Here is a 10,233-nt window from a genome sequence, read left to right as displayed (position 1 = left end):
TCTATAACAAGCTGCTTAGTTACAAATGTATTCAAGTTCTTTGGAATAATTTGTTTTCTTTACCTGTAATTCATAATGTTATTTCATGTAAGGGTATTGGAAGCAACCTCTTTTTTCATAGTCATTCACTAGAAGAAAAATAGAACACAATTACATTGTAATTTTATACTGCTTGAAAGATTTTTCTGAAATATATAAGCTATGGGAGAAAAAATACAGTTTGTATTGGAGATTGCTCCATCTATCAACTCTGTGCATATATGTATATACATATATATGTGCAAAATGCTGGAGTATGCTAGTTGCTACTATGTTACACACACACACACACACACACACACACACACACACACACACATATATATGAAATCTTAGGGAGCAATTTGAAGTTCATAAGAACATATGTGTGTTAGATACATACATATACGCACACATACATTTGTCTAATAGTGAAATGCTTGGATCCTTCTGCTATAGCTTTGCTCTATTTATTCAATGTGTGAATATGTATGTATCTGTCCATCTGTCTGTCTATCTCTCTGTATTCATGTCTGCATGTATATATGTATTTGTATGTATGAGGTTATTGGAGTCTGCCTTTTGCTTCATCCACTTGGGATGTGTGTGTGTGTGTGTGTGTGTGTGTGTGTGTGTGTGTGTGTGTGTGTATGAATTTTCTTTCTTGCCATTTATTTCTTGCTGGCTTCTAAGAGTTAAAAGAATTCATAGTTGTTTTTTACTGGCTACAGGGAGTTGTCAGGCCCAGTGAGTCAAGCTTTGTTCTCACAAAAGAAAGTCTGCTGAGATATTTCTGTAATTGCTGGCTATTATAGGCAGCAACCCCTACCAGTAGTTATCTGGACCGGCCCCCATCTGTCCCTGTTTATGCTGACTCCCATCAGTGGCTCTCAACACTGACTCCAAATTGTCTATGCCACACTTCACTGCCTGCCTCGGTTTATCTCCTTCATGTCAAAGCTTGTCTTTGGCATTCATCAAACCTATAAGCCTGAATATGTCACAGCTTAAGAATGGCTACAACTATTGTTATTTCATGCTAGAAGTCAGAAAATAAAATTGATTTTTTTCTCTCTCTTATGGTCCTGAGAGATGCTATGTTTCAGGGTGCCATGTGCATATATTGACATAAGCATGTTTGATGGTGTGTGTGTGTTGAATTTGGAGAACACTTCCTGAAACTGATTCTGCTTTTCTAGAATGTGGTTTTAGGATGGAACTCAGATTGTCAGGCTAGACAGAAAGTGTTTTCTTGCTGAGCAATCTCATTGGACCACTACATTGATTCAGTTTTCCCTGCTGTCTTCCCCTTTGCTAAGTAAGATGGCTTTTATGGTTGCCCTTCCCCTTCAAATTTGTGTGTTTTTGTTCCATAGCTTTAAATTTTCCTGAGGTTTATGTGAGTCTCAAATTGATTCTGTGCTTTAATATTATGGTATTTGTAGGCCTCAGTATTGTGTTAAGGTGATTTTCCAGTGTTATGGTCCAAAAGTTAAAGATGAACCACCCAAAGATGCCGAAATGATTTTCTTGTTAAAACAAAATCAAATAGTCCATGAGGTACAGCCAGGAGAGTGGTCCTTGAGTAACTGTGCAGTAGTACTGAAGTTAGAGGTTTGAGGTTTGGCTCCTGACCTCCAAGAGAATGTGAATTGAGAAAGCAAAACAACAACAGCCACAACAACAAGAACAACAACAACAATAGCAGCAGGAACAATAACAGCCACACCTAAAATGTCACCATATTTCTGTAACTAATTTCTAGTTCCCCTAGGCCAATCCTCTCTGCCTACATTTTAATGGTATGAACTAGCTCAGGAACCCATTGGTCTTGGGGTTGAGCATCTAAAAATATTAAGAGAGCTTTCTGTAAGGAATGAAGATAATTATGAACCAGAGAGTATTAGATTTTTGTGGTGGATCTATTTTCTTCAAGAGTGACATGGCCATTGATCACCATGAAGCAGAGTGACTGTATGTTCCACTGAATACATTTGCATGTAGTCATGCAATGGAATAAGCTGAGTGGGAGAAAGGTAGCTTGTTTGATGGGACTGGCAATGAGACAGGTAATGTTTTATTGTGGTCTGCTATGGAGATTGTAGTCTCTACTACTTCCTACCATAGCTGCATATTGTGTTGCGAAGTTTATAAGAGGCAGAAGCTTGATCGAAGGTTGGGTTTTTTTGTTTGTTTGTTTGTTTGTTTTTGTTTTGTTTTGTACATCTTCTTTGGGGTTTCTCTGCAATTTTGGAGCCAGAGTTTCTAGATGCAGCTGTGTTTGTGTCTTCAACACTTCTATGAATAATGATGTGCACATGTGATCCAAGTGAAGTGTTCTATTTAGCTCAAATTGGATCGAACCTATTCTATGCATACTCTAGTTCTGTGTCTATTCTTAAAGTTGAACAACCTCTCTATCACTCAGTTAAATACAGCTTTCTTCTCTCCTTCTCCATGTTCTTACATCACATCCTTTAGTGTCAAATTACACAGGCTGACTTAGAAGGTTGATTTGTCTCTCTCTCTCTGTGTGTGTGTGTGTGTGTGTGTGTTTTAATGTCAGGTACTTCAAAAATAGGTTTAGCATAAGAGCTGTAAGACTAACATTAGCAATATACATTGTCTATAAACAAATCTCATTTACATTAGAAAGACAAGTAACTAGAGGGATGGTTAAATGACACATTCCTCTTGAAGACAATCCTGGATCCTTATCTATCATCCACTTCATGGGACTTATGACTGCCTTTAGTTCTAGTTACCCTGGATCCAATACCCTCTTCAGGCCTGTATGGGCACTTTTACATATGTGGCATATACTCACGAAGAAATATACACATAAATAAAGATATTAGAAAATCAAGCTATTTAATAATCTATAGCACAATACAATGCACATCACTTAGAAGTTTTGTATCTCCTATGCAGGTATGCAATAAATAAATAAATAAATAAATAAATAAATACCCATTTATATTGTAAAGTAGATCTAGGATGCATCCACAATGTTTACAAGTGGTCTAGTCTAATATGACAGAAAGTTTTTATGAAAATTAGACATATAGCTACCTCTAACCATACTACAATTTCAAGTTCAATGATTATATCAATAATTTTTTTTCAAAATGTACTCTTCAGATGCTTAGAACCATGAAATAACAGTGTATGGATCCAATTTAAGAAATTAAGTGGCGAATGCCTCTTTGAAATGAATGTAGAGTCAGGTCCTTTTGCAGATCTTTGATGAGGAGGAGCTGGATAGTGCTGTGGAGAGCACCTAGGATTAATAAAGGGCAGCTGCTAACAAGAATCAGTCTGCTTCAGTCACTAATTGATTCATCATAATCATCAAGATACTTCCACACTTTTTAATTAACATAGAAACTATAGATACCCAAGATATGGGATACAATTTTCGAAGCACATGAGACTCAGGAGGAACGAAGACCAGGGTGTGGATGCCTTGCCCCTTCTTAGAATTGGGAGTGGAACGCCCATGGAGGGAGTTGCAGAGACGAAGTTTGGAGCTGAGATGAAGGGGTGGACCATCTAGAGACTGCCATATCTGGGGATCCATCCCATAATCAGCCTCCAAACGTTGACACTATTGCATACACTAGCGGGATTTTGCTGAAAGGACCCTGATATAGCTGTCTCTTGTGAGACTATGCCGGGGCCTGGCAAACACAGAAGTGATGCTCACAGTCAGCTATTGGATGGATCACAGGGCTCCCAATAAAAGAGCTAGAGAGAGTACCCAAGGAGCTGAGGGGATCTGCAACCCTATGGGTGGAACAACAATATGAACTAACCAGTGCCCTCCGGAGCTTGTGTCTCTAGCTGCATATGTATCAGAGGATGGCCTTGTCGGCCATCAGTGGAAAGAGAGGCCCATTGGTCGTGCAGACTTTATATGCCTCAGTGCAGGGGAACTCCAGGGCCGGGAAGTGGGAGTAGGTGGGTGGGGGAGTGGGGGATGGCGAGGGTGTGGGGGACTTTTGGGATAGCACTGGAGATGTGAACGAAGAAAGTACCTAATTTAAAAAAAAAAAAGAAAAGAAACTATAGAGACAGAGATAAAATGAAACTTTACTGTATATTGGTTATCTAGCTTATCCCATATTTTAAGTATTTATTCCTGCAGAGAACCTTCATGAATATAACACCAATGAAAATGCTCAGGGCATTTAAGTTCTATGACTGATGCATTTGGTTTCTATTGATTGAATTCATGGTACATGTCATTTATTTATAATTCTGTCAAATCTTTTTTACAGATGGATATTCACACACACTTTGAAATAAGCCAAGATAGCCCAATGCTACAGCATGTACATCATTTAAAAGATAAGGAAAATTTTGGACTAACATGATTACATCAGTATGAAATTTGCTAAGATTGATGAACTTTATCTACATGGTTCCACACATGGTAGGAGCCAAACCAGTGTTACAAAGCCTGGATAAAGAAAGTGGTTTCCTCAGTGCTGAAGAGATGACTCAGCTGCTAAGAGCATTGGCTGGACCTCCCAATTTCAATTCACAGCAATAACACATTAATTCAGAACAATTTGTCAAATCCAGTTAGACATGCGGTGGTTAATGATCTCTTCCAATTTCTATATAGGCCTCAGGCATGTACATGTTACAGTCATAAATGCCGTCAAACTATTCATACACAGTCAGTTAATATAAAAGTAGAAATGTTAAAACAAAGTCTTTTTAAAAGAGTGGTCAATGGAAAATTAAGTTTGTATATTATTTAATTTGTTAAGATTACACTCAGTGCAAGTTTTAAGTCATCAAGATTATTGTTTGAGAATAAGCACATGCCTAAACTACTGTGTGGGATTTTGTCTTACCCACAATATTGCAGAGCTAAGTTTTTTCCTCAACTGTTGAACATATAAATGAGACATTTTCCCAATGTCTCCTACTGAACATGCCTACATTCAACTAGAAGCCCATCCCTGTGAATTAGCACAAAGGGGCTAAAAGTTGCATAACCAAGGGTCAGAAAATCTCGAGTATTTACCATCAAGATATTGACCTCTGAAGAGAGAGTTAGAAACAGAGAAAAGGCACAATCTGTCCAGTAGAAGAAAACAAAACAGAGCATCAGAAGGAGGACACTTTGAGCAGCTCTCAGCTCAGGGGGAGTTCTGTAGAGAAGCTTGGAGTTCTGAAAGTAGAGGACATGCTGGTGGTGCTTGTGGAGAAGAAATGCCACATAACCACTGGCCCCTCCCATGGCACCCTGAAACACTGCATCTCTCACAACCATGAGAGGGAGAACAATCCATTTAATTTTTTGAATTGGTAGCATAAAATAACAGTAGTTGTCATCACTCTTAAGTTGTGATACATTCAGTCTTGTATTTGTGGTAGAATGGATTAGGTTCACACTTATCAAAGCATTGAGTATCCAAAAGAATAGGAAGAATAAAAGGATGTGCCATGCAGACTTTAGCCTGAGCCTCCTCCATCCAGATGCTCTGGGACTGATGATGATGGCCTGGACCACAGTGAGGAGACTGCTGGTGCAGATGGAGAGGCCTCGGGCCAGTCTCTCCATGTAAACAATTATCTTACAGCCTATGTCATCCAAGAAATTTCTCAAACCAAAAGCTGCTATTGTCTTAGGCAATCCTTTTACAAGAAGGATTATTATATTTGTAAAAATCAAGTGAATGAGAATAAGGTGTATGGGTTTCTTCTCAGGGCTTCCCCACCAACTGAACATATAATTCACAGAAACAGACATGTTCCCCAGAATGCCAAGCACTGTCATGATGAGAAAAGTTATTTCCTTAAGAATCTTCAAAATCATTTCTTCTTTCCTTGTATGCAAATACATTTTAAAGAAAGCATCAGTAATGCTAGACATGGATCTGAACTGCACATTTTGCATAATAGTATTTTTCAGTGTGCAAGAGGCAGTGTTGTGCCTCAGACTGGACTCAGTGGGTCCCTCAACCCTCAGGGAATCAGGGTCCCAGTATTCAGGTAGACAAGGAGTCAGTGGGGTGACAAACAGACACATACACCAGGGAGTGTTGATCTGAATGTAATTTCTCAAAGCAAGCATCAGATTTATAATACAGAAGAAAATAAGGAAGTTAGGTGACACATCAGCCAAGGTACATTGAGGTTATTGAATGCTTAATGAGTCTTTACACAAACCAGAGGAATGCATACATAAAGACTAGCAGGAACTAGGCAATATAACAACCGAGACAAATTCAGCTCTATCTAAGGTCAGCTATATTCTTAGAAGCCAGGTGTGAGGTTGTTATGCTCTAGGGGAAAGGGTTTTCACACCCAAGCCATAGTTGTAATTAGGGAGTTCTGCTATAGTTAACCTTCTCATGAATAATGCAATATTCTAGTTCCTCCTTAAACCACAGCCTGATCTTCTTCCTAAACCATTGTAAAATCCTGTATATGGGAGTGACTCAGCTGTTATTCTAAGTGATTTGGGGGGGACTTTCTTCTATTAAGTAATGTAGTTTGCCATACATAACTATAATAAGAATTCTAAACTTACTTTGCTAAGCTTGCTCTGAAATTCCTAACTCTATGTAGTAGATAGTAATGCCTGATTTCTTTTGCTATCTCTCTTACAATACTGGAGGCAATTCTGAATGTTACTGAACAGGTAACATTCTTACTGAATTCCAAGCCCAGGGTCGGCTCAAGGACTGCCTAGGACATTGGTGAAGGCTAGGAAGAAAGTTCAATTTTGCTTAGGTATTTGACAAATCATTGCTTGGAGGCACCTATAATAAAACAATACTGAAAGAAAGCACACAGATCCATTCACTGACTAATGCAGGGACAAGTCTGGAGCATTCGTGCTACAGGATGCCAAAGCTCCAGGAGACTAAGTTTCCATGAAACTTTTTGCCTCAGGACTATGTCCAAGCTTTTGGGCCTGCCATGAAGTTTTTACTGGAGTAGGTGTGGCAGTGTTGAACACATGTAATGTTGCAGATGAGGTTCCTGAAACTCCCTCTTTTTCTGTGGACTCTGTTATTGTGTGATATCAGATAGATGTTTGGCAACTGGTATTCAAATCTAAAGTTTTAAATGAGATTTTTATTTTTAGCAAAATTGGCTTGTTCAAGTGTGTGTGTGTGTGTGTGTGTGTGTGTGTGTGTCTGTCGGTCTGTCTGTCTGTCTGTCTGTCTGTCTGAATCCTTGTTACCTCTCATCATTGTTAAATGGAACTCCAAGTTTCCCCAGCCACGATGTCTTCCTCTTTCTCATTCTATGTTATCATATTTATCCACCCAATTTCCAAAGCCTGAGGCTCATACTGAATCTGTCTGCCTTCCCTATATCACACAAAGACCCTGGGAAACTCTGCTGAACAATACTGCAGCATGTCTCAGATTTAGTAACTTTACCTTCCATGTGTATCCTCCTTTGTTCTTCAATATTCCTTCCTTAATTTCATCTTGATTAGCATTAAATGCATAGATTTGCATTTATCTCATAGTTTTATATCTTCACTTTCTATACCTTAACCTTTTAAAAGTTCTTATATTGACTCTTCTGTGATTTCATTCTACACAAATATTTGCTAGGTAATTTTTTAAAGGTATTTAAAATTAATATTTCTCAATGTTAAGTCAAGTTGAATAGTCCTTCCATGTAGGGCCCAGCAGTTAAAGCTGAATCATCAAAAGATCCTGAAAATTTCATGTAACCACCAGTTTATACTCAAGAAAGATGTCTATCTGAGCACTGGGTTACTTCCTAAGACAGTGGTTATTAGAGCAGGCAGGCTGCTTTGTTCTACATCAGTCCATAATGATTCTCGGACTTAGACCTTGACAAGATTTTTTCTTGTTTGGGAGCTCAATTCTCATTTCTCAGGGATTTCTGGTAAGCTTTGGGCACCTTTTCTAATATGGATGCTTTTGTGTCTCCATGGGTTTGTATATTCTGAGTACTTGGAATGCCTCTGTTCCCTGCTCCCCTCCCTGTTAAACTCACAGAATTATTTAAATGTCTATAGCCTGGTGATCTCCCACTTGGTTACATGAACCTGTTTCTCTCCACTACCTAGGTTTGTGTCCAGGTGGCTTCATGACTCTGAAAATCAGTTATCACCTTTTGTCTGTTCCTGTACCATATCCTAAAAATCATAATATCATCCTAAATATCTGAACACAGGGAAACATGCTCCAAACATTTATCTCAAGCTCATCATCAGCATTCATTAACATATTTAGAATTAAAATTTAGTGTTTATTCAATAATTCAAATCTGTAAAAATCCCTGCTATCAATTACCTCCTAGATATGATGGAAAATATTGTTTTGTTTGTGTAATGCTTGCTTTCCTGGACATTTCTTCTTTTTTAGTCATCTCTTCCCTTTTCCAAACTTTAAATCATATTTGAGATCAGCGACTAATATTTTAAGAATCAATTCCTGCTACCTGTGGCCTGTCAGATGAGGGACAGAGGTGATTCATCTCCCACATTTTTCTCCAAGAATGCTAGAAAATAATTTTAGAAGATGGAATGGACTTGTGTCCAATAGATGGATGATAACATGTCTGGGTCTAGTCCTGAAGCCTTGGGAAGGTTACTTCCATCTATCCTGGTTCACTAAAAAGAAGCAAACAAAAATTAACATAGTTTACTGCTCTTTGCTGCTTGACACTCAGATAAAATTAAAATGAGCTGTTTCAGTTCAAAGCCTGGATTTTTTATAGCAAGAATTCTTAAGATGGTAAAGGTTACTCTAATGGCTTATACTTCTGCACAGGCACCAGGCATACAATGACTGAAGCTGAGATTAGTATTATAATATTATTTGATAAAATCAAGAGATTATAATAATGGATACAGAAGAAAAAGCTTTAAATTAGGAATTCAAAGTTATGATTATATAAAATGTGCAAATATTTGAAAGGTGGAAATGCATAAAAGCCAACATATTTAAATTTTACAAACACAAGTGACACTTTTGGAGTCACAGTGCTGGTTTGTTTTTCTTTTGTCTTGTTTGCTCAAAGACAGAATCTCCCTACATTAACCAGGCTAGCTTTGAACAACTTTCTTGGCTCAGTCTCTCTAGGCTTGATTTTACAGGAGTGTATCCTTAGGCTTTTCTTAAAAATTTGATGCACATCTTCTCCATCTTACTGACTTTTGAAAAAAAAATGTGAAAGAAATGTTAGACAATGCCCCACCCAAAGCTCTGTGCTGACTCCAGCCTGAGGATGGACAGCAACGCCTCAGCACTTCTGTCCTATTTCTGTATCTCCGAAAACTCATCTCCTTTGAATTTTCTGGACCAAGAGACCAACCTTGTCAGGGTCAGAAGGAAAGTGAAGGACACAAGACTCACAGAGCCTCTCAACCCCTCTCTGGCTTAATCAGAGAGAGATTTCAGCTTTAATGACTCTCTCCATGGCACAGCTGAGGGCATCTAAGATCTTACCTCCATGTACTCACCTGGATCTCTGTGCTGCAGACAGGCTCTGGGGCAGCTCTGGGAAGGTGACACTTGCCAGGTCATATTTGTAGTGTCTGGATCTGTGGGGCTCTTGGCTACCATCAGGTACTGCAGACTTCAGGTTTAATGTTGTCACAGTGTCAGGGGGAAGGAAGGCCACTGCAGGGCTTCAGTCCCTGAAGTACAGCTTCCCTCTCTTCCACAGTTACGACATCTGTTTTGCTCAGAAGTTATTTCAAGCTTAATTAATGTTTAATTATTTTTGAGATGAAAGATGTGAGGTGAGAAAATGAACAACTAACCAAGTTTCTGTATAGTAAACTTCCTGCATCTCCAGAGGACCTCCTGTATTTGGGCTCTTTAATTGCTGTTTCAGTCTCTGTGAGCTCAAATGTACTTTGCTTAGTTGATTCAGAGAGCTTTGTTCTCCTGCTAAACTTTCTCTTCTCTGGCTCTTACAATCTTTTTGCCTCCTCTTCTAAAAGATTTCCTGTGCTCTCAGAGGAAGGGTTTAACAGAGACTTCCCATATGTATTTTCTACTTCTTAATATTATGCTGGGGGTCTCTACATTTGTTCTTATCTCCTGCTGGGGGAATTCTCTCTAATGGTGAGTAGATAACACACTTGTCTATGTATATAGAAGAATATCATTGGGAGTCATTTTATTGATACTTAAAAAAAGGTACTATTTGGTTTTATACTTAGTCTGTGAGCAATATAGTCTCTGGTCTTGCTCA

The 10,233-nt window shown here is 38.6% G+C and overlaps 1 protein-coding gene and 1 pseudogene across 1 annotated transcript; one reads left to right on the top strand and one right to left on the bottom strand.

Annotated features, from left to right (window-relative positions):
- Positions 992–1,148, top strand: Vmn1r-ps124 (vomeronasal 1 receptor, pseudogene 124; annotated as a pseudogene).
- On the bottom strand, positions 4,955–6,109 carry Vmn1r213 (vomeronasal 1 receptor 213). Its single transcript, NM_134215.1, has one exon. The coding sequence runs from the start codon at positions 6,107–6,109 to the stop codon at positions 4,955–4,957; it is 1,155 nt and encodes a 384-aa protein (NP_598976.1).
- Between the last annotated feature and the right edge of the window lie 4,124 nt (positions 6,110–10,233).

This window comes from Mus musculus, chromosome 13 (assembly GCF_000001635.26).
Source record: "Mus musculus strain C57BL/6J chromosome 13, GRCm38.p6 C57BL/6J".
In the NCBI taxonomy this organism is placed as follows: Eukaryota; Metazoa; Chordata; class Mammalia; order Rodentia; family Muridae; genus Mus; species Mus musculus.
Note: the sequence above shows the minus strand (reverse complement) of the source record. Positions and strands in the feature narration are given on the sequence as shown.

Excerpts from the sequence above, each read along its gene's own strand:
- Vmn1r213 (NM_134215.1), bottom strand. The coding sequence starts at position 6,109 with ATGCTTGCTTTGAGAAATTACATTCAGATCAACACTCCCTGGTGTATG.